This window comes from Pseudoliparis swirei, unplaced genomic scaffold, assembly GCF_029220125.1.
Source record: "Pseudoliparis swirei isolate HS2019 ecotype Mariana Trench unplaced genomic scaffold, NWPU_hadal_v1 hadal_27, whole genome shotgun sequence".
In the NCBI taxonomy this organism is placed as follows: domain Eukaryota; kingdom Metazoa; phylum Chordata; class Actinopteri; order Perciformes; family Liparidae; genus Pseudoliparis; species Pseudoliparis swirei.
In genome coordinates, this window is record NW_026613263.1 from 166,066 (window position 1) to 192,047 (window position 25,982).

At 49.3% G+C, this 25,982-nt stretch overlaps 1 protein-coding gene across 1 annotated transcript in view; it reads left to right on the forward strand.

Annotated features, from left to right (window-relative positions):
* Positions 1-9,243: 9,243 nt before the first annotated feature.
* Positions 9,244-25,982, forward strand: part of cmah (cytidine monophospho-N-acetylneuraminic acid hydroxylase) — a 29,761-nt gene continuing 13,022 nt past the window's right edge. Inside the window, exons 1-5 of the mRNA XM_056410793.1 lie at positions 9,244-9,263; positions 9,821-10,102; positions 10,265-10,826; positions 14,210-14,260; positions 25,391-25,581. Of these exons, the coding sequence (XP_056266768.1) occupies positions 9,244-9,263; positions 9,821-10,102; positions 10,265-10,826; positions 14,210-14,260; positions 25,391-25,581 (1,106 nt within the window). The remainder of the gene's footprint in view (positions 9,264-9,820; positions 10,103-10,264; positions 10,827-14,209; positions 14,261-25,390; positions 25,582-25,982) is intronic.

The following is a 25,982-nucleotide window of genomic DNA, read 5'->3' on the forward strand; positions in this document are numbered from 1 at the left end:
ATTTCAAAATGTGCGATTAATTAGTTACATATTTTTTATCGATTGACAGCCCTACTATAAACCTATACATCTATAAACCTATACATCTATAAACCTATTCATCTATAAACCTATACATCTAACCCTAACCCACGTTGGCTCTGGGTGTTGGATGATATTGAGGTGACTATAATCTTGTATAATCTTCTGAAGGTTTTGGGGCCCTAATCTCACATAACCCTTGTGTGGTGTTCGGGTTTGTGGAACTGGTTTACATGTTTTATCAAAACAAAAATCATCTGATTGATTATTTGTTCAAGCTCAGCCTCATTAGCCGCGGCTCATTGTCTGTGAAGAACATACATCAGAAGATAATGTCAATAAGCACACACTGTACACCCCCTACACACGTATGCTGCAAATGGTGGGGGCGGAGCTTATGGTTCCCTTGAAGATGTTGATAGTCCACACGTCATGAGGGGTGGAGCTAACGTAGAGGGCTTGCACAGCAGCCTTCCACACTTGTCTTGGTCCTCTTTGCTGTCTTTCTGCTCTCTTCAAACTCCTCCGGTGTTCTCACAGGAGGGTTCTGTCCATCAGAGCTGTCTCGACTCTTTGACCGTGACAGTGACAGGATGATGAGGAGGAGGACCTGATTATGAGCTTCCTCCTCTGATGAGGATGAGACCCTCAGTGGTGGCCCTCCTGTCTCTCAACCACCAGCAAACATACTGCCTTCCAAAAAAGGAAAGTTATTATGGTCTGAACACCAGGCTAGACTTAGCGCTGCTAATGTTATCGCAGTGGTTCCCCCACCAGAGACGCTGTCAGCCATGTCCAAGACCTCACATCAGCATGTGAGCTCTTCATGACACCGTCAATAGAACAGGATGTGCTGGAGGGGACACCTGTAGAGGGGAGGCCATGGGACAGGTGGGAGGACTTGGATGTGACCCATGAGCAAGCCTGTATATATTGGGTTGCTCGTGTTGGCCGGAGCGTACAGGTCAGCAGGTGAAGCAGCAGACCCTGGAGGATGAGATGTCCATCCTCCATGTGTCCGTGTCTTTGAGCTCAGAGGAACAGGGCGGGCCGACGGGAGGACAGACACTGGAATGGAGCTCCTGAAGGAAGATGACGCTCTGTTCCATGTGTTGAACTCATTTTAGTGACTCTGTTTTTACGATCTCACACACACACACATTCACTTACAGCACCGAGTGTAGCACAGACCAACCATTGGCACCAGGCCCACATGTACTTTTAAATACTTTGTGAGTAAATAAATACCTGTTATGTGTTCCTCACTGATGCTCTGATGAAGAGGATGTTCTGTTTTACTAATATCTTTATCCTTCTAAATTTCTGGAATTGTTTGTTTTTCCTGAACATAATCCACGTGACTATTCTTGATAACAGAAATAGTTTTTCATTACATATTTTAGGAATATGTACTTATAAATAATATAAAGCTATTAAAACACCAAAAATATATCTCTTTCCAATTTTAGGTTAATCAGTGAGATTTTAATGGTGATCTGCATATTTCGCCATAGTCGTGAACAGGTATTCTGGATGTATCACGTGTGTGTGTGCCGCGCACCTCCCTCCTCCTCCCCCCGCTGCGCACCTCCCTCCTCCCCTGTTCTGCTGCGCACCTCCCTCCTCCCCCCGCTCCGCTGCGCACCTCCCTCCTCTCCGCTGCGCACCTCCCTCCTCTCCGCTGCGCACCTCCCTCCTCCTCCCCCCGCTGCGCACCTCCCTCCTCCTCCCCCCGCTCCGCTGCGCACCTCCCTCCTCCTCCTCACGCCGCCTCAATATCAGACTGAGGCGTTATAACGTTTTTACAGAAGTTAAATATTTTCCTGCATTTAGAAAAGTTTTTTATTATTTGCCATTTTTCTTTCCTATCATTTTGTAAATAAAAACAAATTGTAATGTTAATAGAAAACATTTCATTTTGCTCAGCTCTCATGTCTCACAAACACAATATGCTTCAGGTGTTGCTATAGCAATCAATTACTTAACTTCAAGTTACAGCGATCAATAGAAAAATCATTTTGCGATGGGTGCCCTTTTTGTTGGTTTGAGCACCTGCCCCCAACATGTCTGTGCGCCTGCTGCTGCTGTGTCGGTTGTAATTGCTGGTGGAGGTTGTTGGTCCATGTGAAGGAGCCGAGTCATCTGAAGAGACTCAGCACTACACTCAGGTCCAGGGGCGGCTTGTCCATAAGGGCGATTGGGGCGACGCACTGACTAGGGGAAAAGGAAAAAAAAAAGTCTGTCGGATTCTACCACTAGACCGTCTGATCTGCCTCTGTATGTCATTGTCCAATCAGGTAACAGTCATTCAGTCAGCCTAAAGTCGTGCTTCAAATGGCCCCGCCCCTTCTGGGGCGACTTTGGGCGAAATGAAAATCGCCCCAGACCTCTCCCATTGACTCCCATGTTAAATCCATTTTTTTCACAAAACAGAGCTCTCAATGCATTCTCTATGGCTTCCGGGAGGACTCGCCCCTCCAGGCCATGTCATCAGTAATCGACGTAAAAGTGTATCAGTACGTCATACAGCTGCGACAGAGGCGTATTCAGTCGAGATGACCGGTAACAATGAAGGCACATCGGCAACAATAGAAGTAGGACCTCCTAGAGCAGCGGTCGCCAACCCGTCGATCGCGATCGACCGGTCGACCTCGGAGACGTTCGCTGTCGCTCTCCGAAATAAAATGAAAATAAAATCAGAAACACATTGTTCCTCATTCTCGAACATTTTCTGAAGTGTCTCCTGAAATGTTTTCTTCCTGACTGGAAGATCTCCGCCTGATTTTAATGAACGCCTGTAAACGGGTTCTCTGACAGCCGTGTTGTCAGCTGTGCTCCCTGACAGAGGAACGTACCACTACAGGTGAGGCGCAGGGGAAATGCAGAAAGACCTTTATTGATAACTTCACATATTACACAAGGTCAAAGTACAAAGACATAAAACTAAGTCATCAATAAATAAATGTTGAAATGTCTGTACCTTCGTGTAAATGTTTATGTTACGGCATTAACAAGTTACGCCCAGTAGCGGTGCGTCCATAGAGGGCGCTAGGGCGCCGCCCCTCTTAAAATTTTGAGATGAAGAAAAAAATATGATATATCCTGTCAAAAAACATTATATACCAAATCATTTAAATAGTAAATATACCGTGTTGACGCGCTCCATGTGTGTGGGAGACCGTCAGCCTGTCAACAACCACTTAAGTTAAATGTGACATAAATAATATATCTCCACTCATCCTCACGGAGAGAAGCCCCTCCCCATTTTCAAACATTTCACGGTCGTTTCGTCAAAGACGGCTTCTCATTGGCGGATGAAACGTGAATCTTGGGGCACAAAAATGTGCCCTGGCCAATCACATAGTTTTTCTTATTTCACATGACTGGACTATTCGGCCAATCAGAGACCGGTATCGTCCCCTCAGCCAGAGAGCTCCACGGAGCTACGGGAGCAGGTTGCTAACGGAGCTGTTAGCTGGAGCTCAGTGAGTAATGCTGTTTAGTTTCCCCTGTCTGTTGTTCCAAAGGGACTGAAACTCTCTGGACTACAACGGGGGGAGGGATCTAAAGAGCTGCAGACAAGTGTAAAGCACGAATGTTAACGCAGCATCTAGCTAACAGCATGGAGCTAACTAGCTAACAGCATGAAGCTAACTAGCTAACAGCATGAAGCTAACGAGCTAACAGCACAAAGCTAACAAGCTAACAGCATGAAGCTAACTAGCTAACAGCATGAAGCTAACCTGCTAACAGCATGAAGCTAACTCGCTAACAGCATGAAGCTAACCCTGTCTCAGAGCAGCAGAAGGAGACCGAACTGCATCGAAACACAAGGAAGAAGTTCTGAAACAGACACATTCCCTCCAGAATAATGGAGGCTGGTTACAGACATGATGACTTTAACCAGAGAGTTATGGAGACGACCTTTAAAGAGAGGAGCTACTTGTCTTTACAGTAGTGGCTCTGCTCTGTCACCCAATGTAACATGTGATCTCTCTGGCTCTATTCTGCTCTGAACCTCTTTCATGTGAGGGTGAAACTCTTTTATTTATAAACCTCTGAAGCCCCGCCCCCCATGTTCCTTAAAGCTGCTCTGAACCTCTCATGCTAAAGTCACAGTGTGTTTAGTTGTTGTTGGACCGTGTTGAGCACGCTGTGTTCTTTAAATAAAGCTTTGTTTTTTACTATATTCTTCTCAAAACCTCTTTTCTTCTCATTGTTGAGTGATATTTAAACCGCGTCGCCCAACTGCGCCCCCCCCCCAAAATGTCACCAGCCGCCACTGGTTACGCCCACGCATGCACGACAGTCGAGATTCTTGCCGACTTGCCAGGTCCTACCTCCGTGAGTTCGGCTTTTCACAAATGGGGATCTCATATGTATTATTATTATAATTATTTAAATCTTGTTGAAAAATCACCAAATCAAAGACCAGGAGCTGGATTACTGACAGCAGCTCACAGGCGGCCTCAGACTGTCTGTCTGCTTCTGAACTAACGACAAGCTCACAGACAGAGTTCAGTCACAGCCGTCACACTGACCGGAGTCACATGACTTGATGGCATTGTGTGAGTTAATCATTATTTAAAAAATTGCCGTCAGTCCCGCGCCTCCTCCCGCGAAGAAGCATCTCCAGGTGAGGAGCGGCAGGTGGCACCTCGCCCACCTGTTGCTGTCACACACACATTCATGCGTTTATGGTCCGCGTCTGTTCTTCACTACATGTCATATGATGTCATGTGATGTCATGTGTGACACACGACCCGCGGCTTGATTCATGAGATCTGCGCATCGGACCGTCAGTCTCCGATCAGTCCGTCCATGTTCTGCGTTCTGAGGAGCAGCGCGAGGCGTTCTGCTCAGAGGAGCGCGAGGACGTCGCTATCTGATTGTAACGCATGAATTGATTCATCAAAAGAGGCGCAGCTCTCGGGGTCGCGTCTCCGGACTGGCTCACCGGGTCCTGGATTCACATGAAGATCCTCAGCTCGACGAGGTGTTAAGAACTGTTTGAAGTTCCTCCAGCTGCTGCTCTCAGGTCTACACTGTGATCCTACTCTTCATGTGATATGCCCAGGGGATGCAGTCAAATACAGTAGAATATAATCCGCCATATTACAAACAACCAGTACAATCTGCGCGTACAGTCATTTACTTTTGTTTTGGGGAACTGCAAAGACTTTGGGGACTGTCGGGATCCGGGGATTATACTTTGTTTTGAGTGGGTTTGATTGTTTGCAGTGTGTGTTCATTTTGGAAGCTTGCTGATGCATTGAATTTTATTTAATATAATAATATTTGAGTTTACGCATTTCGACTGTTTTTCTTTTACCACCGTTTGAGCAGACACTTAACACCATAATTCGCAGATCCGCCCATTCCCTTTTTTTGCGTATTGTACCTTTTCCCCTTGATTGATTTATAAGGGCGAATTGTTACAGAGTGGTGGCCAGTATGGGGACCTGGAGGATTAGATAAATAATTGTGATTTTGGTGTTAACTGGTTACTGCTTAATCTGGAGGATTAATTCTTTTGAATGTTTTGTTTCTATGCCAAGGCAGTTATAGTGAGATAATACTGTTTTCTGCTGGGATTCCCAGAGCTCTTTCACCAGAGAGGAGCTCTTGAATATCAGGGGAACAACTCCAGCGGATTTACTTCCAACGTTTTTAACTTCTGTGGAGTTACTGGACATTTTGTAAAGGTGTGCTCACCTTCGCCACGTGGTGAAACGCCCGGAGAGGGAAACGTTCGAGCGCCATGCGGCACGGAAACGGGATCTCGTACAGCGCTGCCGGGCATATTTCTCCAACGTCCGCTCACTGTGCAACAAACTGGACGAACTCCAGCTGCTGGTGGGAGAGACAGAGACTTCTCCTCATCCTCCGTTCTGTGTTTCACGGAATCATGGCTTAGTGGCTCGATACCAGACTCTGCGCTCCAGCTCGCTGGCTTCCAGCTGTTCGAGCGGACCGGGTCTCGGAGCTCTCCGGTAAAAAGGTGGAGGAATCTGCTTACCCCAACAACGGCTGGTGCAACGACGTAACGGTGATTCTACAGCACTGTTCGCGGACCTGGAATCTTTATCATCCACTGCAAACCCTTCTACTCCCACGTGAGTTCGCTTCATTCATCCTGGCCGGAGTTTACATGCCACGCGGGAACGTGACGAGGCACAACAGACACTCGCTGAACAGATACGCGTGTGGAGCGGACCTTCCCGGACTCTTTAGTTATTGTACTGGGATTTTAACAAAGGAAACCTCAGCCACGAACTCCTAAATATAGACAGTTAATTAAATGCCCTACCAGAGAGAAGAGCATTCTGGACCACTGCTACACAACAATCAGCAGGGCCTATCACGCCGTTCCTCGAGCTGCACTGGGAAACTCTGACCACGTCATGGTTCATCTGATTCCCTCATACAGGCAGAGACTAAAGCTCTGCAAACCTGTGGTGAGGAAGTTCAAGAAGTGGACCAGTGAGGCTCTGGAGGATCTACGGGCGTGCTCTGACTGTACTGACTGGGATGTCTTCAGGACTGCTACCAACAGCCTGGTTGAGTACACAGGGGCTGTAACTTGCTACATCAGCTTCTGTGAGGTCAGCTGTATTCCATCCAGCTCCAGGGTGAGTTATAACAACGACAAACCCTGGTTCACAGCAGAGCTCAGGAAGCTAAGACTGCAGAAGGACCAGGCATTCAGGAGTGGGGACAAGGACCTGTACACAGAGTCCAAATACAGGTTTAGCAAGGCGGTGAGAGATGCTAAACGACTGTACTCTGAGAAACTGCAACAGCAGCTCTCAGCAAACGACTCTGCTTCTGTCTGGAGAGGGCTCAGGCAGATCACCAACTACAAGCCCAAATCACCCCACTCCATGAACAATGTGCTTCTGGCAGACGAGCTAAATGAGTTCTACTGCCGCTTTGAAAGACAATGGAGCAGTCCTGAGACCATCCCCACAGCCCCACCAACAAGCCACAGACCATCAGCCCACCCTCCCCAGCCCATCAGGGGCTCACACCTCTGGAGCACCTCCATCAACTCAGCCTCGTCATCCTGGAGAGAGCAGTCAACAGGCTGTTTAAAAGCAGAACCCCGCAAAGCAGCGGGCCCGGACTCCGTCTCCCCTCCACCCTGAAGCACTGTGCGGACCAGCTGTCTCCGTGTTCACCGACATCTTCAACACCTCCCTGGAGACATGCCACGCAGCCTGCTTCAAGGCCTCCACCATCATCCCCGTCCCAAAACCCAAGATCACAGGACTCAATGACTACAGGCCCGTCGCCCTGACCTCTGTGGTCATGAAGTCCTTTGAACGCTTGGTCCTGTCACACCTCAAGACCATCACCGACCCACTCCTGGACCCCTGCAGTTCGCCTACAGAGCCAACAGGTCTGCAGACGATGCAGTCAACATGGCCCTTCACTACATCCTCCAGCATCTGGGCTCCCGAGGAACCTACGCCAGGGTCCTGTTTGTGGACTTCAGCTCTGCCTTCAATTCCATCATCCCGTCCCTGCGGCAGGACAAGCCCTCCCAGCTGCACGTGCCCGACCCCACCTGCAGGTGGATCACAGACTTCCTGACCGACAGGAAGCAGCACGTGAGGCTGGGAACACGTCTCAGGCTCCCGGACCACCAGCACGGGTTCCCCAAGGCTGTGTTCTCCCTCTGCTGTTCTCCTGTACCAACAGCTGCACCTCCAGTCACCAGTCCGTCAAGCTCCTAAAGTTCGGATGACACCACCTCATTGGACTCATCTCTGGGGGACGAGACCGCCTACAGGTGGGAGACTGACCACCTGGTGACCTGGTGCAGCCAGAACAACCTGGAGCTCAACGCCTGAAGACAGTGGAGATGGTTGTGGATTTCAGGAGGAATGCAGCCCCACCCGCCCTCTCATCCTGTGTGACTCCGACGCTGTGGAGTCCTACCGCTTCCTGGGCTCCATCATCTCCCAGGACCTCAAGTGGGAGCTGAACATCGGCTCCATCTCCAAGAAGGCCCAGCAGAGGATGTTCTTCCTGAGGCAGCTGAGGAAATTCAACCTGCCAGGAAGATGATGGTACAGTTCTACGGCCATCGTTGAGTCCATCATCTGCTCCTCCATCACCGTCTGGCACCCTGCAGCCACAGCCAAAGACAAGCGCAGGCTGCAGAGCATCATCCGCTCGGCCGAGAGGGTTATCGGCTGCAATCTGCCTTCCCTCCAGGTCCTGTTCACTTCCAGGTCACAGTTGCGGGCCAGAAAGGTTGTCACCGTCCCCTCCCACCCTGGACACTCCTGTTCGAGTCCCTCCTCGCGGGAAGGAGGCTGCGGTCCATCATGGCGACCTCCCGCCACACCAATAGCTTTTTCTGACGGCGGTCGGGCTCATCAATGGACCCGGGACTGACTGACTGTCACCCCAGGACTACCACCTCTTCTTCCACCTTCCTCTCTCCTCCTTCTTCCCCCTCCTTCCTCTTCCTCCTCCTCCCTCTTCCTCCCACTCCTCCTCCCTCCTTGCGTTGATTGTTGTTTGTCATGTCCAAATGTTGCACCTTCCACCAAAAAAAATTCCTCGTTTGTTTGTGAAAACATTCATTCTTTGGCAATAAACCTGTTTCTGATTCTGATTCTGATTCTGATAATTGTGGGGCTGTATTAATAATATTAATACAACCTTGGCAAAATTGCATTTTTTGTTTTACACAGAGGGTTTTTCTCGGTTAATGACCGTAGATAGATGTGTAGTGTGTAGACAGGATTACTGGTTCTACAGCCGACACTATACAGTTAACATAACCACCCTCAACCATACATACATACATATTCTACGCAAAACATAACTCCACGTACACACACAAATATACACCATGAGCCACCGGGGGCCAGCCATGGACAATGAGTCACTGGAGAACTGACATCCCCTCTTATAGAGATAGAACACAGTGATACCCCGCCTGCGGTCGATTCCGATGCTGACCCTTACCGCCACGTCACCTCTCGACATGCTGGAAGTGGTTTCTTAGAATTTACCAGCTTGTTGGAAACTATGTATCTGGAGCAACCAGAGCAGGAACCTCCACAGCCTGAGGATGAGGTGTTGGCACTAAGAGAAGAGCTTTGTGATCTCCATGCCAGGGTTGACGCCCTAGAGGTTAGACTTAGCGAAGCGGTTGATAGCGCGCTCCAGCGGGAAGAGGGACGCAGGGCTGCCCTTGAGACCATGGCGGAGGCGGCTAAGGGGTACGTTGAGGCGAGGCTGCAAGGTTTGGATCGTGCCATAATGGCTTGTTTAGATCGAAGAGACGTCCATTGGGGACAGGAGCTGACAAAGGCCCTTGATAGAAATCGGCTCTCTTGGAGGTCGGGCGGGTTTTCTACCCCTGCAGGGCCAATATCAGACGGCCGGCATAAGGCAGAGGGGGATACCGGTATTTCATCCCGGCCTGCAGTCAATTTCTACATGGCAGTACTGGAAGACGACAGTACCGAACAGCCTGCAAATCCGCTTTGGGAGGCTCAACCGGAGGCGGTCAGGTCGCTGTTGTGGAGTGGCCTGAGGTGTGGACAGAGTCCACTGGGGCCACCGATATTATAAAACACAAGATCTGGACGACAGATGAGCTGCCTGTCCGAAAGAGAGCCTACCGAGTGTCACCGCAGAAACAGACGGTTATTGAAGAAGAACTTCAAAAAATGCTCCGCAACGGCGTCATCGAGCCATCCTCTTCGGCATGGGCCTCACCTGTAGTCTTAACCCTACGGAAAGATGGGACACCCCGTTTCTGTGTGGACTACAGGGGAGTTAATGCAAAAACCCACCATGATGCCTATCCAGTGCCGCTGGTCCATGAAATTCTGGAGTCCTTGCAGGGGGCCCAGTACTTTAGCTCCTTGGATCTCCGCAGTGGATACTGGCAGATGGCAATGGATGTGGAGAGCAAGCAGAAGACCGCCATGATCACCCATCTCGGCCTATTCCAATTCAAGGTCATGCCATTCGGTTTGCGTAATGCAGGTGCCACCTTCCAGAGGTTGATGGAAAGAGTACTGGGAGAGTTGAAGCGGAAGATCTGCTTTGTGTACATAGATGATATCATTGTCTTTTCTCGGACTCAAGAGCAACACTTGCTGGATCTCGATGCGGTTTTTCCGAAACTCCACCAAGCTCAACTAACCCTCAATGTAAAGAAGTGTCATCTTCTCCAGACCCAACTCGACTTCCTTGGGCATGTTGTCTCCAGAAGAGGCGTCGAAGTTGAACCCTCAAAGGTCGATGCCATCACCGCCTATCCAGCCCCCACGGATGTGAAAAGTCTCCAAAGGTTCCTGGGTCTAGTGGGCTGGTACCACAAGTTTATCCCTAGGCTGGCTGACATTGTGTCCCCACTCAACAACCTCAAGAAGAAAGGGGTAGCGTGGGAGTGGACGGCGCAATGCCAGGCCGCCTTCGAACAACTCAAGGATCGGTTGCAGTCGTCACCAGTGCTGGCTCAACCGAGGCCCGATCTTGCTTTTCAAGTTCACTGTGACGCTAGTGGGGCGGGGCTTGGAGCCGTTCTGATGCAGGTCATTGAGGGAGATGAGAAAGTCATCGCCTTCGCATCAAGGGCTCTCCAGGGTGCTGAACTGAGGTATTCCACATCAGAGCAAGAATGTCTGGCAGTTGTGTGGGCGGTGGAGAAGTGGCGTCATTTCTTGGAAGGTGAACCGTTTGATGTGTTCACAGACCACAGTGCTCTGGCGTGGGCATTCAACTGTCCCAAAGCCTCGTCGAGGCTCACCAGGTGGACTCTGCGCCTGCAGGCATTCTCTTCCGGGTTCATTACAAGAAGGGTTGTTGCAACGTTGTTGCGGATGCGCTGTCCCGCGCACCACCGCCATCACAAGTAGGTAATGTGTGTGTGGCTGTCGCCAAGTCCCACTGGTCTGATCTACCCAGTTCGCTAAAGGACATTGAAGAGGCTCAGCAGCCTGACACATTGTGCCAAGAGCTTAGTCAGACTGTTTGCCAGCCCACACCCGGCCGCATTCACTATCAACTACAACAGGGAGTGTTATACCGTGGCATACCTTCCAAGTACGGAGGTTTTAACTACCAGTTAGTCGTTCCGGCTGTACTTTCACCAGAGTTCAGAATCAGAATCAGAAACAGTTTTATTGCCAGGAATGTTTACACAAACGAGGAATTTTTTTTGGTGGAAGGTGCAACATTTGGACATGACAAACAAACAACAATCAACACGACAGAAAGACAACAAGTAATGTGAAAGTGTTTGGGTGTGTGCTTCAAGTGGAGTGTTTTAGTTAAAAGTGTATGTTACGCGTGGCGTGTGTTTAAGTTAAAGTGCATGCAAATAAAGTGGCATGTGTGGAGGAGGCCTCAAGTTAAAGTGCATGTTAAAGTGACGTGACGTGGAGGAGGGAAGAAGGAGGAGGAGGAGGAGGGAGGAAGAGGGAGGAGGAGGAAGAAGGAGGCGGGAAGAAGGAGGAGAGAGGAAGGTGGAAGAAGAGGTGGTAGTCCTGGGGTGACAGTCAGTCAGTCCGGTTCCATTGATGAGCCCGACTGCCGACGGAAAAACTTTTGGTGTGGCGGGTGGTCTTTGTCATGATAGACTGCAGCCTCCTCCCGAGGGGAGGGACTCGAACAGGAGTGTCCAGGTGGGAGGGTCAGCGACAATCTTTCTGGCCCGGCCCAGTGACCTGGAAGTGAACAGGACCTGAGGGAAGGCAGATTGCAGCCGATAACCCTCGGCCGAGCGGATGATGCTCTGCAGCTGCACTTGTCTTTGGCTGCAGGGTGCCAGACGGTGATGGAGGAGCAGATGATGGACTCAACGATGTCCGTAGAATTGTACCATCATCTTCCTGGCAGGTTGAATTTCCTCAGCTGCCTCAGGAAGAACATCCTCTGCTGGGCCTTCTTGGTGATGGAGCCGATGTTCAGCTCCCCACTTGAGGTCCTGGGTGATGATGGAGCCCAGGAAGCGGACGGACTCCACAGCGTCGACGGGAGTCACACAGGATGAGAGGGTGGGTGGGGCTGCATTCCTCCTGAAATCCACAACCACTGTCTTTAGAGCTGTTTTAGAGCTCCAGGTTGTTCTGGCTGCACCAGGTCACCAGGTGGTCAGTCTCCCACCTGTAGGCGGTCTCGTCCCACCAGAGATGAGCCCAATGAGGGTGGTGTCATCCGCGAACTTTAGGAGCTTGACGGACTGGTGACTGGAGGTGCAGCTGTTGGTGTACAGGAGAACAGCAGAGGGAAAGAACACAGCCTTGGGGGAACCTGTGCTGGTGGTCCGGGAGCCTGAGACGTGTTTCCCCAGCCTCACGTGCTGCTTCCTGTCGGTCAGGAAGTCTGATCCACCTGCAGGTGGAGTCGGGCACGTGCAGCTGGGAGAGCTTGTCCTGCAGCAGGGACGGATGATTGTATTGAAAGCAGAGCTGAAGTCCACAAACAGGATCCTGGCGTAGGTTCCTGGGGAGTCCAGATGCTGGAGGATGTAGTGAAGGGCCATGTTGACTGCATCGTCTACAGACCTGTTGGCTCTGTAGGCGAACTGCAGGGGTCCAGGAGTGGGTCGGTGATGGTCTTGAGGTGTGACAGGACCAGCAGTACATAGAACTCCATGACCCCAGAGGTCAGGGCGATGGGCCTGTAGACATTGACTCCTGTGAGCTTGGGTTTTTTGGGACGGGATGATGGTGGAGGCCTTGAAGCAGGCTGGAACGTGGCATGTCTCCAGGGAGGTGTTGAAGATGTCGGTGAACACGGAGACAGCTGGTCAGCACAGTGCTTCAGGGTGGAGGGGAGACGGAGTCCGGGCCCGCTGCTGCGGGGTTCTGCTTTTGAACAGCCTGTTGACGCCTCTCTCCAGGATGACGAGGGTCGCTGAGTTGATGGAGGTGCTCCAGAGGTGTGAGCCCTGATGGGCTGGGGGAGGTGGGCTGATGGTCTGTGGCTTGTTGATGGGGCTGTGGGGATTGTCTCAGGACTGCTCCATTGTCTTTCAAAGCGGCAGAACTCATTGAGCTCGTCTGCCAGAAGCACATTGTTCATGGAGTGGGGTGATTTGGGCTTGTAGTTGGTGATCTGCCTGAGCCTCTCCAGACAGAAGCAGAGTCGTTTGCTGAGAGCTGCTGTTGCAGTTTCTCAGAGTACAGTCGTTTAGCATCTCTCACCGCCTTGCTAAACCTGTATTTTGACTCTGTGTACAAGTCCTTGTCCCCACTCCTGAATGCCTGGTCCTTCTGCAGTCTTAGCTTCCTGAGCTCCGCTGTGAACCAGGGTTTGTCGTTGTTATAACTCACCCTGGAGCTGGATGGAATACAGCTGTCCTCACAGAAGCTGATGTAGGAAGTTACAGCCTCTGTGTACTCATCCAGGCTGTTGGTAGCAGTCATGAAGACATCCCAGTCAGTACAGTCCAAGCACGCCCGTAGATCCTCCAGAGCCTCACTGGTCCACTTCTTGAACTTCCTCACCACAGGTTTGCAGAGCTTTAGTCTCTGCCTGTATGAGGGAATCAGATGAACCATGACGTGGTCAGAGTTTCCCAGTGCAGCTCGAGGGGCGTGATAGGCCCTGCTGATTGTTGTGTAGCAGTGGTCCAGAATGCTCTTCTCTGGTAGGGCATTTAATTAACTGTCTATATTTAGGAGTTCGTGGCTGAGGTTTCCTTTGTTAAAATCCCCAGTACAATAACTAAAGAGTCCGGGAAGGTCCGCTCCACACACCGTATCTGTTCAGCGAGGGTCTGCTGTGCCTCGTGCACGCTTTCCCCGGCATGTAAACTCCGGCCAGGATGAATGAAGCGAACTCACGTGGGGAGTAGAAGGGTTTGCAGTGAATGATAAAGATTCCAGGTCCGCGAACAGTGCTGTAGAATCACCGTTACGTCGTTGCACCAGCCGTTGTTGAGGTAAAAGCAGATTCCTCCACCCTTTGTTTTTCCGGGAGAGCTCCGTGACCCGGTCCACTCGGAACAGCTGGAAGCCAGCGAGCTGGAGCGCAGAATCTGGTATCGATCCACTTAGCCATGATTCCGTAAGCACAGGACAGAGGATGAGGAGAAGTCTCTGTCTCTCCCCACCAGCAGCTGGAGTTCGTCCAGTTTGTTGCACAGTGAGCGGACGTTGGAGAGAAATATGCCCGGCAGCGCTGTACGAGATCCCCGTTTCCGTAGCCGGACAAGCGCCCTGAGCGCTTCCCTCCGGCGCCTCACCGCTGGGCGAAGGTGAGCACACCTTTTACAAAAATGTCCAGTAACTCCACAGAAGTTAAAAACGTTGGAAATAAATCCACTGGAGTTGTTCCCCTGATGTTCATGAGCTCTTCTCTGGTGAAAGAGCTCCGGGAATCACAGCAGAAAACAGTATTTAAGACGAAAACAACAAAAAACATCGCGCACCAACGCACCGAGGCGGCCGTCCGCGGCGCCATCAGTATCATCATCAGTTTCTGGCCTACTTCCACGATAGCCCCTTTGGAGGGCATCTAGGATGGATAAAGACGCTCCTAAAGATCCTCGAGGTGGCGTGGTGGCCAACAGTCCACAAGGATGTTTGGGGCCATATCCGTGTCTGTCAGACGTGTCAGCAATATAAAGGCACGAACAAAAAGCCCGCTGGTCAGCTCCAAACGACTGAGGTCAAACAACCTGGCGAAATGATCGGTGTTGACTTCATGGGCCCTTTCCGCTCAGCAAGGCACGTAATTCAGTCTTGATGGTAGTGGTGGACTATGGTAGTAAATGGGTCGAGCTGTTCGCTCTTCAGGATGCCAAGACTCCAAAGGTCTGTCAGATTTTGAAAAATGACATTTCAAGTTTCAAGTTTCAAGTTTCAAGTTTTTATTGTCACATCCCCTTTTATACAAGTATAATCGGTTCGTGAAATTCTTATGTGCAAAACAATCTTACAAGGTAGTAGACCAAAAAAAAGAGAATAAGAATGAGAATAAACTAAAGCAATATCCACAAAAAAGAAGAAAAGTATTAATAATATATATATAAAACAATGCAATAGAATATACATCATGGCAATACATATATAAACATGCAATAAAATATACACTTTTTGAGACTATATATATACATATATGTATATACATACAATATATATATACAATATATATATATATAAACAATGCAATAAAATATACACCATGGCTAGATATTCATACAGAATATGGCCTGGTGAAAAGAATGAGGAATCCTAGCTCTGTTCAGCAGCTCTGATGGCCTGACTGAAGCTGTCCCTCAGTCTGTTTCCAGCGGCACTTGATACTGCGGTATCAGCCTGCCCACGGTAGAAGGCAGCTGCTCAGGCCGGGGTGGCTATGTCTTCATCATCCAGTTTGGCCCCTGGCCACACCGCTTGGTGTATATGTCCAGGATGAGGAAGCTCACTCCAACGATGTACTGTGCCGACTGCACCACCTCTTGTAGTGCCCTACTCCAGGGCGGTGCAGTTCCCCGTGACCAGACGGTGATGCAACCTGTCAGAACACCTCGATGGTACTGGTGTAGAAATGTTCTGAGGATGTAAATATGTTGAATTTCCCCAATGCCCAAGGAAATACAGGCTGGGTTCCTTTTCACCACGCCGTGAGGGTGTGCGTGGTCCATGGAGGTCCTCGGAGATGTGCACGCCGAAAATCCTGAAGCTGCTGACCCTCTCTCTACTGCAACCTGGCTCATGGAGAGATGGGGTGTGCTCTCCTCTCCGCTTTCCCAGTCCACGATCAGCCCTTTGGTCTCTTGACGCTGAGGACGCAGGCTGTTCTCCTGGGTACCACTGTACTAGGGTGATCCAACCTCCCTATAGCTGTCTCGCTGTCGTCGGGTGATCAGCCCCACACTGCTGTGTCAGCCAGCAAACCTGATGATGAAAGTTGGACGTGCGCTGCAGTCGTGGGGTGTACAGGGAGTAGAGAGGGTCACGCATCCCTGAGGGGCCCCGTGTTGAGGGTCACGTTCTGAGGTGGTACTCATCCTCACTACCTGGCGTCTTAGGAAGTCCAGTATCCAGCTGCACATGGTAGAGTGCAGGGCCTTGTACCCTGAGCTAGTGTCGAGCTTGGCGGAATAGTGTTGAACGCCGGCGCCAGTCCATAACCAGCATTCGTGACATAACAGTTCCTCCCTCCAGGGTGCGCGAAGTGCCATGGCACCGCGCTGCCGGTGGATCTGTTTTGACGAGTATGTCTGCTATATCCAGCGTGGCAGGCAACAGGAACAAACAGTCCCTGACCAACTCTCAAGTATTTACTGACAATCGAGGTGAGGGCTACGGGTCCTGTCATTCTGCAGGTTACCTTAAAAAGTGTCAGGGACAGGCAGCCAATGGTGACACTTTGAAGCTCCCAGGAACAAATACCTGAAGCAGTGTAGAGAGGTTGAAGATGTCTGCGGAAGACTCCTGCCAACTGGTCTGCACATGCCTGAGGGCGTCACTGTGGGCGCACTGGGCGTACCTGGTCTCTGATCGGGACCCTAATTTACAAAGCCAGCTAAATGCCCAGCCTGTGAGAGCTGGGGAGTGGCGAAAGTTTCCTGCATGTGCTACCACCGTGGACTAATCTGAAAGAGGGCCAATAGGAACTGGAAGACCCACGCCCCCTTTGTAGGTGATCGTTCACCAAGATTGGGACCGTGCTGCCTGAGTTCCTGAAGCACAACAATACAGCAGTATATGAGACCACCGCGCGACTCCTGCCATGCTGGCCCCAACATGGGTTAAAGGCCTAGAGCGCTCTGGTGCACTAGACCCTACACTCCAACACATCCACATACCACATTACACACACTCATGATGCTAAAAGAGTACGAAAGACATGTTGGTGTGGGCAAAAGCCAGATGTTTTGCAGTACTATAATGCACGCCTGGGAGATGGACACTTTGCTGGCAAGCGACCTGGTTTGATTAGGTCGACTCCAGTCTAAAGTTTTCTCCAGACAACTTCTTCGCCAAGTTTGCACCCAGATGGTCAGGGGCCTGTGAGGGTAGAGAAGAAGAAGGTCCTATTAACCACTGTCAATGGGTTGACTGGTAAACAAGGCGGATAATGTAAATGGGAAGGGATATGAAACCCTACTATGGTTCTGATACCGCTATTGGGGGCGGGGAATGTAATGATCACATGGTCTATTTGTGTACGGGTAATCGTAAAGGGGTAAACTTTTACTGCTATTTTCCTATATATGTGCCGCATCAGTGTTTTTATCAGGTGCCTCAAGTGAGCTTGGGTCAGTTAGGATCATGTGCTCTTTGTATTATGATTGTTGTAATTATTATTATTGTTGTGTCACGGGCCATAAAAGGTGACGAGGGGAAGTGACGGGGTTTTGTTTGGAGCGCGCTGACAGGCTCCGTGTTGAGCGGCCCAGGACGGCAGCAACCGCGACTACTGGGATTATTGTGGATTTATGCCAACGGGCGGACTACTGGTGAAGATCGCGTGAGAACACTGTCAACTGAGCCTGCTCCCGACCGGGACTCAGGGTGACGAGCTGTGAGGCAACGCCCGCGCCCGCCACGCTTCCCTGTTCGCAGCTTGCCGCTTTTTGGGGAGGGGTAAATTGAGCCAGGCAGTCATTTACTTTTGTTTTGGGGAACTGAAAGACTTTTGGGGACTGTCGGGATCCGGGGATTATACTTGTTTTGAGTGGGTTTGATTGCTCTGTGGGGGTTTTTTTGGGGAAAAGCTTCTGGATCCATTGAAATCTAAAATAATAATAAAGCCCATTTGCTTTTTTTTTACCACCCTTGGGACCTTCCCTAATTCGGATCCCCCTTTCCCTGGCGTATTGCCTTTTCCCGGGGGTTTGATTTAAAGGGGCGAATTGGGTTACAAACCCCCAAATTTTTCCATTTTAAACAACTGTTTTCTAAATTTTTTTAAAGCATTTTGGTGTAAAAGAAAAGGGGTTATTGACCCAGAGTAATTTTGGGGCCGATGGTTTGGTTTGGGTCCCGCAAAATTAAATAAAACCTTCCCGGTTTGAAAGAGGTAGGGCCCGGAGGGTAGAAGAAGTTGGTTTTCCTTAAACTCCTGTTAAGGTTTGCGGTTTGGGGGGCTGTTGGGGTTACTGAAAAATCCCAAAGCCCTGGGGGGAATGTTAAATACAGGTTTCCGGTTTAACTAAAAAAACTTTTAACCCCTTTTTCCTTTTAGGCCCCGAAAGTTTTTTTCGGGGCCTCTGATTTTTATTAAAATTGGGGGTTTTGAAATTATGTTTGGAAATTTTTATTTTTTTTTAAAGGGTCAAAAATACAGGGGATGGGGGTTTGGGACCTAACTTTTTGAGGGTCAAGGGACAAGCAACGAGATTTTCCTCCTGAAAGACGGCGGGCCCTGTCCCTTTTGGAGCCCCCCCATGGGTTCCTCGCTGGGTAACGGCGGTGCCCTTGCCGGGGAGCTTCGCTTGGGAGGGTTTGGCACAGTTTTTCCTTTTGTTTTAACGCATTTTTGGGGACGGTCGGACCGGGAAATTTTGTTTTAGGGGGTTTGATTTTTCCATTTTTCATTTAACTTTGAGATTGAAACCTTTTTAAAAATATGATTTAGGATTTAAACTTTTTTTTCCACCTTTAAAAGGCGGGAAAATTAAAAACAAACTGTAGGTTCCGGATTGATTTTCCCGGGTTAAAGGGCGATTTAAAAACCAGGAAAATTCCTTAAAACAACGGGAATTTCGGGTTTTAGAAAAAGAAAATTTGGAAAGTGTGTTGTGACCGGGAGAAAACGGGAGAAAAAGGAAAAAAAAAGGGTTTGTGTGAAATAAAAATAATCCCATGGGGTATGAAAAGGTAGGAGCCGAGCTGTCAAAAGTTGAGATTTTCCCATAACTCTTTTAGGTAAAGGTGGGGGTTTTTGTTCTCCAGAAAACCCCCCTGGGGGTTTTTGGGGAAGTACGTAGTCCACATAACTTACCAAATTTCCGGTTTGAAGGGTGATTTCGGAAAGCACTGAACTACAAAACCCTTTGGGGAAAATTTGAATTTCCCTAAAGTGAAAATGGGTATTTTTAAATTCAAAAATTTCAGGGGCCTTTGGGACCAATTTATTTTAAAAAGCCCAAAACAATTTCCCCCCGAACGGACGGGCGGGGCCCCCTCGGTGGTTTCCTTTGTTTAGACTCGGGCCCCGGGTTGGCCTGGGCCCTTTAAAGCAGGGGCCCTTGCTTGCCGGGCCTTTTGGGCCTTCAGTGAGGCCCCACAAGTCCCACGGAAAACCACCCTTTTATTCCTAAATTTTCCAGGGCTTAAAATAACTTAGAGTAACGACGGGACCCCCAAAACCCCTTCGTCAACCTTAAAATTAATTTTCCCCTTTCGGAAGGCAGGAAGAGAAAAACGGGAAAAAGGGTTAACTAATTGGCAAGCTTAACCAGGGAAAACGGGGTTTAAAAATCTTTTTAAAAAATTTCTGGTCCAAAAAAAAAGCAATCCAATTTTTTACAGGGACAAAACGGGGATTGTACCAAAGCGGGTTTAACCGGTAAAGGAAGAAGATAAAAGGGGTTCCTGCCCCAAAACTGACACAAAATTTGAGTTTTTCCCAAAAACCTCTTTTTCCATGTTTTGTCGGTGTTCCCGCAGCTTTTTCCCTTGGGGAACGTAGGATCCCGGTCCCAAAAAAGTTTTAAAACCCCCGGTGCTTTTGGGCACCAATTTTTGGGCTCGTTCCCTTTGGGTTAGAAATTTTAATTTTGAAAAGCCGGGTTGCCCCAAACCCCAAAAATCAATCATTTTTGAAAAATTTTTTTAAAAGCCTTAAAAACTTTTCCCGACCTTTGGGTAGCGCTCTAGGGGGAATTTTGGGTTCCAGCCCTGCCCCCGTGCCGGGCCTTAGCGTGGCGTCTTGGGCCTTGGGGGGGGCCTTATAATTAAAATCCCCCCCAAATTTAATCCCCTCCTTCCCATTTGGGTTTGAAAAACGGGTTAGGGGAACGCAAAAACGTTTACCAAATTTTTTTTCCCTTGGGTTGGGGGAAGGTCTCATTCCCTTCCCAATGGGAAAACCCGGGTCCAATTATTTAAATTTTCCAATTTTTCCCAAAAGATTTTTAAGCCAACTCCGGTGTTACAAAACCCTTGTCCGGTTTTCCCGGGGAAGTGAAGGCCTTTTTCCCAAAACCAATTAAAGCTTTTTTGCCCTTTTTCTTCACCTTTCATTTGAGCTCCGGCCCGAAATTGTTGTTCTGGGGCCTGGCCCCAAAATTTTTTAAAGCCCCTTTTGGGGCCAACACCGGGGCCCCTGGAAAATAATTTGGCAAAAGGGGTTCTAAACAAAAGACCACTTCCAAACTTCCCTGGGGTGGCAGAGCTCAACCAAGGGAACGCTATTGGAAATTTGAAATAACCTTCCCCGGGGAAAATTTAAAACTTTTTTTGGGAAATTTAAAATTTAAGAAAAAATATATTTCTTTTGTTTGTTTGGAACAAAAGGGCCTTGTGGCCTTAGGGTTTATAAAAATTTATTTTAGCTTTCTGTTACCTGCCTTTGGGAAAAGGGCCTCTAAAATTTTGGAACCAAAAAAGCGCTGGCACTGGCCGCTAGACCCGTCCTTGCCACAAAAGGGGGCCTTCAAAAAGCCCCCCAAAGGAGGTTTAAAACTTTCTTTCACTTAAAGAGCCCGGGGCCCCCAAAAAAGGGGAAAAACCTGAAAGGCCCAAGGGGGCCTGTTACGGGAAAACAAGATGGGGGGAAATGAGGTGGTTCTCAAAAGACCAGAAACCAAGGGGGGGCACCCAAACCGGGAAAACCGCTTGTTAAAGCCACCGGGAAATAAAAACTTTTTTTGGGGAAAATTAAATTTGAATAATACGTGAACCCCCCAGAAGCTTCCTGCGACGGCCTGATGAAAATTTTTCGGGACCGCCTTTTGAGAAAGGTCTTGAGGTAGTGGAGGACGCAGACCTTCCCCTCAGGAGGAGTAATTTCAAAAGCCCCCAGAAATCTTCATCTTTTAAAGGGCCAAAAGTGAAGAAAATGAAGCCCAAAAAGGGGGTTACAAATAAAAACCTTTTTATTTCTCAAAATGAGAAAAAAACTGCCCCGCTGCCCCCTCCCCACACACCAAACACCAACACAATTAATTAAACCCCCCAAAAAATGTGCCCCCAGAAGCTTTGGGAGGAGGGGGCCTTCCATTTTTGGGGGCCTGAGCCCATCGGACCCTGGAGGCCATCGAGCCCTTTACTCCGGGAAAGGAGAAGTAATAGTCTGCCCCTTTTTTTCCACTTTTTAATTTAAAAGTTTTGAATTTTTTTACCCCCAAAAAGTGGGGTTTTGGCTTCCTTTTTTCCCAGGTTTAAATTGAGGAAACACACACCCCACAAAAATTTTTTAAAACGAAATTTCCCAAAAGGGGGGGAAGGGGGTTCCTTCTCCCCATCCCCAAAAAGGCCGCCCTTTAAGGTTGGGGACCAGGAAGGAAAGTTGGAATCGTTCCCTACACCTTTAATTTAGTTTAACCTGTTCAAAACCTCATTGTTGGGGGGGGCCTCCTGTTTCCCAGGATTGGTTCCACTTAACCCCCCTTTTGCCCCAAAATTTGGGGTTCCCAATTAACACCACCTGTTCCACTAGCACCACCTGTTCCACTAACACTACCTGTTCCACTAACACTCCCTGTCCCTAGCACTACCTGTTCCACTCAACACTGACCACCCACCAACACTACCTGTTCCACTAACACTCCCTGTCCCACTAACACTACCTGTTCCACTAACACTCCCTGTCCCACTAGCACTACCTGTTCCACTAACACTCCCTGTCCCACTAACACTACCTGTTCCACTAACACTCCCTGTCCCACTAGCACTACCTGTTCCACTAACACTACCTGTTCCACTAACACTCCCTGTCCCACTAACACTACCTGTTCCACTAACACTCCCTGTCCCACTAACACTACCTGTTCCACTAACACTCCCTGTCCCACTAGCACTACCTGTTCCACTAACACTACCTGTTCCACTAGCACTACCTGTTCCACTAGCACGACCTGTTCCACTAGCACTACCTGTTCCACTAGCACGACCTGTTCCACTAACACTCCCTGTCCCACTAACACTACCTGTTCCACTAACACTACCTGTTCCACTAACACTACCTGTTCCACTAGCACTACCTGTTCCACTAGCACGACCTGTTCCACTAACACTCCCTGTCCCACTAACACTACCTGTTCCACTAACACTACCTGTTCCACTAACACTCCCTGTCCCACTAACACTACCTGTTCCACTAACACTCCCTGTCCCACTAGCACTACCTGTTCCACTAACACTCCCTGTCCCACTAACACTACCTGTTCCACTAACACTCCCTGTCCCACTAACACTACCTGTTCCACTAACACTCCCTGTCCCACTAGCACTACCTGTTCCACTAACACTACCTGTTCCACTAGCACTACCTGTTCCACTAACACTACCTGTTCCACTAGCACTACCTGTTCCACTAGCACTACCTGTTCCACTAACACTACCTGTTCCACTAGCACTACCTGTTCCACTAACACTACCTGTTCCACTAGCACTACCTGTTCCACTAGCACTACCTGTTCCACTAGCACTACCTGTTCCACTAACACTACCTGTTCCACTAGCACTACCTGTTCCACTAACACTACCTGTTCCACTAACACTACCTGTTCCACTAGCACTACCTGTTCCACAAGCACTACCTGTTCCACTAGCACTACCTGTTCCACTAACACTACCTGTTCCACTAGCACTACCTGTTCCACTAGCACGACCTGTTCCACTAGCACTACCTGTTCCACAAGCACTACCTGTTCCACTAGCACTACCTGTTCCACTAACACTACCTGTTCCACTAGCACTACCTGTTCCACTAACACTACCTGTTCCACTAGCACTACCTGTTCCACTAGCACTACCTGTTCCACTAGCACTACCTGTTCCACTAGCACTACCTGTTCCACTAACACTACCTGTTCCACTAACACTACCTGTTCCACTACCTGTTCCACTAACACTACCTGTTCCACTAGCACTACCTGTTCACTAGCACCACCTGTTCCACTAGCACTACCTGTTCCACTAGCACTACCTGTTCCACTAACACTACCTGTTCCACTAACACTACCTGTTCCACTAGCACTAACACTAGCTGTTCCACTAGCACTACCTGTTCCACTAACACTACCTGTTCCACTAACACTACCTGTTCCACTAACACTACCTGTTCCACAAGCACCACCTGTTCCACCAGCACTACCTGTTCCACTAGCACTACCTGTTCCACTAGCACTACCTGTTCCACTAACACTACCTGTTCCACTAGCACTACCTGTTCCACTAACACTACCTGTTCCACTAACACTACCTGTTCCACTAGCACTACCTGTTCCACTAACACTACCTGTTCCACTAGCACTACCTGTTCCACTAGCACTACCTGTTCCACTAGCACTACCTGTTCCACTAACACTACCTGTTCCACTAGCACTACCTGGTCCACTAACACTACCTGTTCCACTAGCACTACCTGTTCCACTAACACTACCTGTTCCACTAGCACTACCTGTTCCACTAGCACTACCTGTTCCACTAACACTACCTGTTCCACTACCTGTTCCACTAGCACTACCTGTTCCACTACCTGTTCCACTAGCACTACCTGTTCCACTAACACTACCTGTTCCACTAGCACTACCTGTTCCACTATTCAATTCAATTCAGTTTATTTGTATAGCCCAATTTCACAAATTACAAATTTGTCTCGGAGTGCTTTACAATCTGTACACATAGACATCCCTGCCCCAAAACCTCACATCGGACCAGGAAAAACTCCCAAATAACCCTTCAGGGGAAAAAGGGAAGAAACCTGCAGGAGAGAACAGAGGAGGATCCCTCTCCAGGATGGACAGAACAATAGATGTCATGTGTACAGAAGGACAGATTTAGAGTTAAAATACATTCAATGAATGTGACAGAGTGTATGAATAGTTCATAGTAGGCATATTCCACGATGGAGACCTCCACGATCCATCAGGCAGATGGCGGTGGGGAGGAGGAGTGGGCGGAGTCTCAACAGTGGGCGGAGTCTCAACAGGACAGTGGCGCAGTCAGGAGCAGGAATTCCACGACCCAGACCTCGATGATCCATCAGCAGATAGATCTATGCGTCTCATAGGGTCCATGACCCCATGAGACGTGAAGTCAAAGGACTCGGGAGAAAGCAGAGTTAGTAACGTGTGATTGAGAGATGAAAATTCATCCTTAAGGAGAGAAAAGAGGAGATAGGGACTCAGTGCATCCTAACGCCCCCGCAGCTATAAGCCTATAGCAGCATATCAAGGGGCTGGACCAGGTGAACCTGATTCAGCCCTAACTATAAGCTCTGTCAAAGAGGAAGGTCTTCAGTCTACTCTTAAACGAGGTGACTGTGTCTGCCTCCCGGACTGAAGGTGGAAGCTGGTTCCATAGAGGAGCTTGATAACTAAAGGCTCTGGCTCCCATTCTACTTTTTAAGACTCTAGGAACTACAAGTAGTCCGCATTTAGTGAGCGTAGCTCTCTAGTGGGGCAATATGGTACTACAAGCTCCTAAGATATGATGGTGCATCACCAATCAAGGCTTTGTAGGTTAAGAGAAGAATTTTAAAAGTGATTCTTGATTTTACTGGGAGCCAGTGCAGAGCAGCTAGTGCAGGAGTGATGTGATCTCTTTTCTTAGTTTTAGTGAGAACACGAGCTGCAGCATTCTGGATCAACTGAGGGACCTAAGAGATTGATTAGAGCAGCCTGATAATAAGGAGTTGCAGTAACCCAGTCTCGAAGTAACGAACGCGTGAACCAATTTTTCTGCATCTTTTTGAGACAAGATGTGCCTGATTTTTGAAATATGACGTAGATGAAAGAATGCAGTCCTTGAGATTTGCTTTACGTGGGAGTTAAAGGACAAGTCCCGATCAAAGATAACGCCAAGATTCTTTACAGTGGTGTTGGATGCCAGGGCAATGCCGTCTACAGAAACCACATCACCAGATAATTGATCTCTGAGGTGCTCAGGGCCGATTACAATTACTTCGGTTTTGTCTGAGTTTAACATCAAGAAGTTGCAGGTCATCCATGTTTTTATGTCTTTAAGACATGCTTAAGACTAGCATTACCTGTTCCACTAGCACTACCTGTTCCACTAGCATTCCCCCCATGTGACCTCCCCCCTGTGTGACCCCCCCCATGTGACCACCCCCCTGTGTGACCCCCCCCATGTGACCTCCTGTGTGTGACCCCCGTGTGACCCCCATGTGACCCCCCATGTGACCTCCCGTGTGACCCCCATGTGGCCCCCCCATGTGACCCCCCCATGTGACCTCCCCCCAGGTGACGTACTTCAGCCACGCCTGCATGGAGCTGAAGCTGGGCCCCCGGCGGTTCCTGTTCGACCCGTGGCTGAAGGGCCCGGCGTTCTCCAGAGGCTGGTGGCTGCTCCACGAGCCTCCGGCGGACGCTCTGGACCGGATGTGTGCAGCAGACCTGCTCTACATCAGCCACATGCACTCGGACCACCTCAGGTACGCCGGGCCACACCTGTTTGTCTGGAGAGAACAGCTGTAACAGAACCACAGAGTCCAGCTGTAACAGAACCACCGACTCCAGCTGTAAAATAACCACAGAGTCCAGCTGTAACAGAACCACTGAGTCCAGCTGTAACAGAACCAAGATATTAATCATTCTCTGTCCAATGTTGACTGGTCTGACCTACACAACATGACCGTAGACGAAGCAAGTAACGCAGTCACTCGGTCATTTATAAGCATACTGGATCATCACGCCCCTACGAGAACTGTTCGTATTTCTCGCAAGCATGTTATGAGAGAACCCTGGATGACGGTGGGTCTGATGAACTCAATACGCAGGCGTGATCGTCTGTTCAAACTCCAGCTGGGGAAACCAGACAGTCATCCTGCGCGGG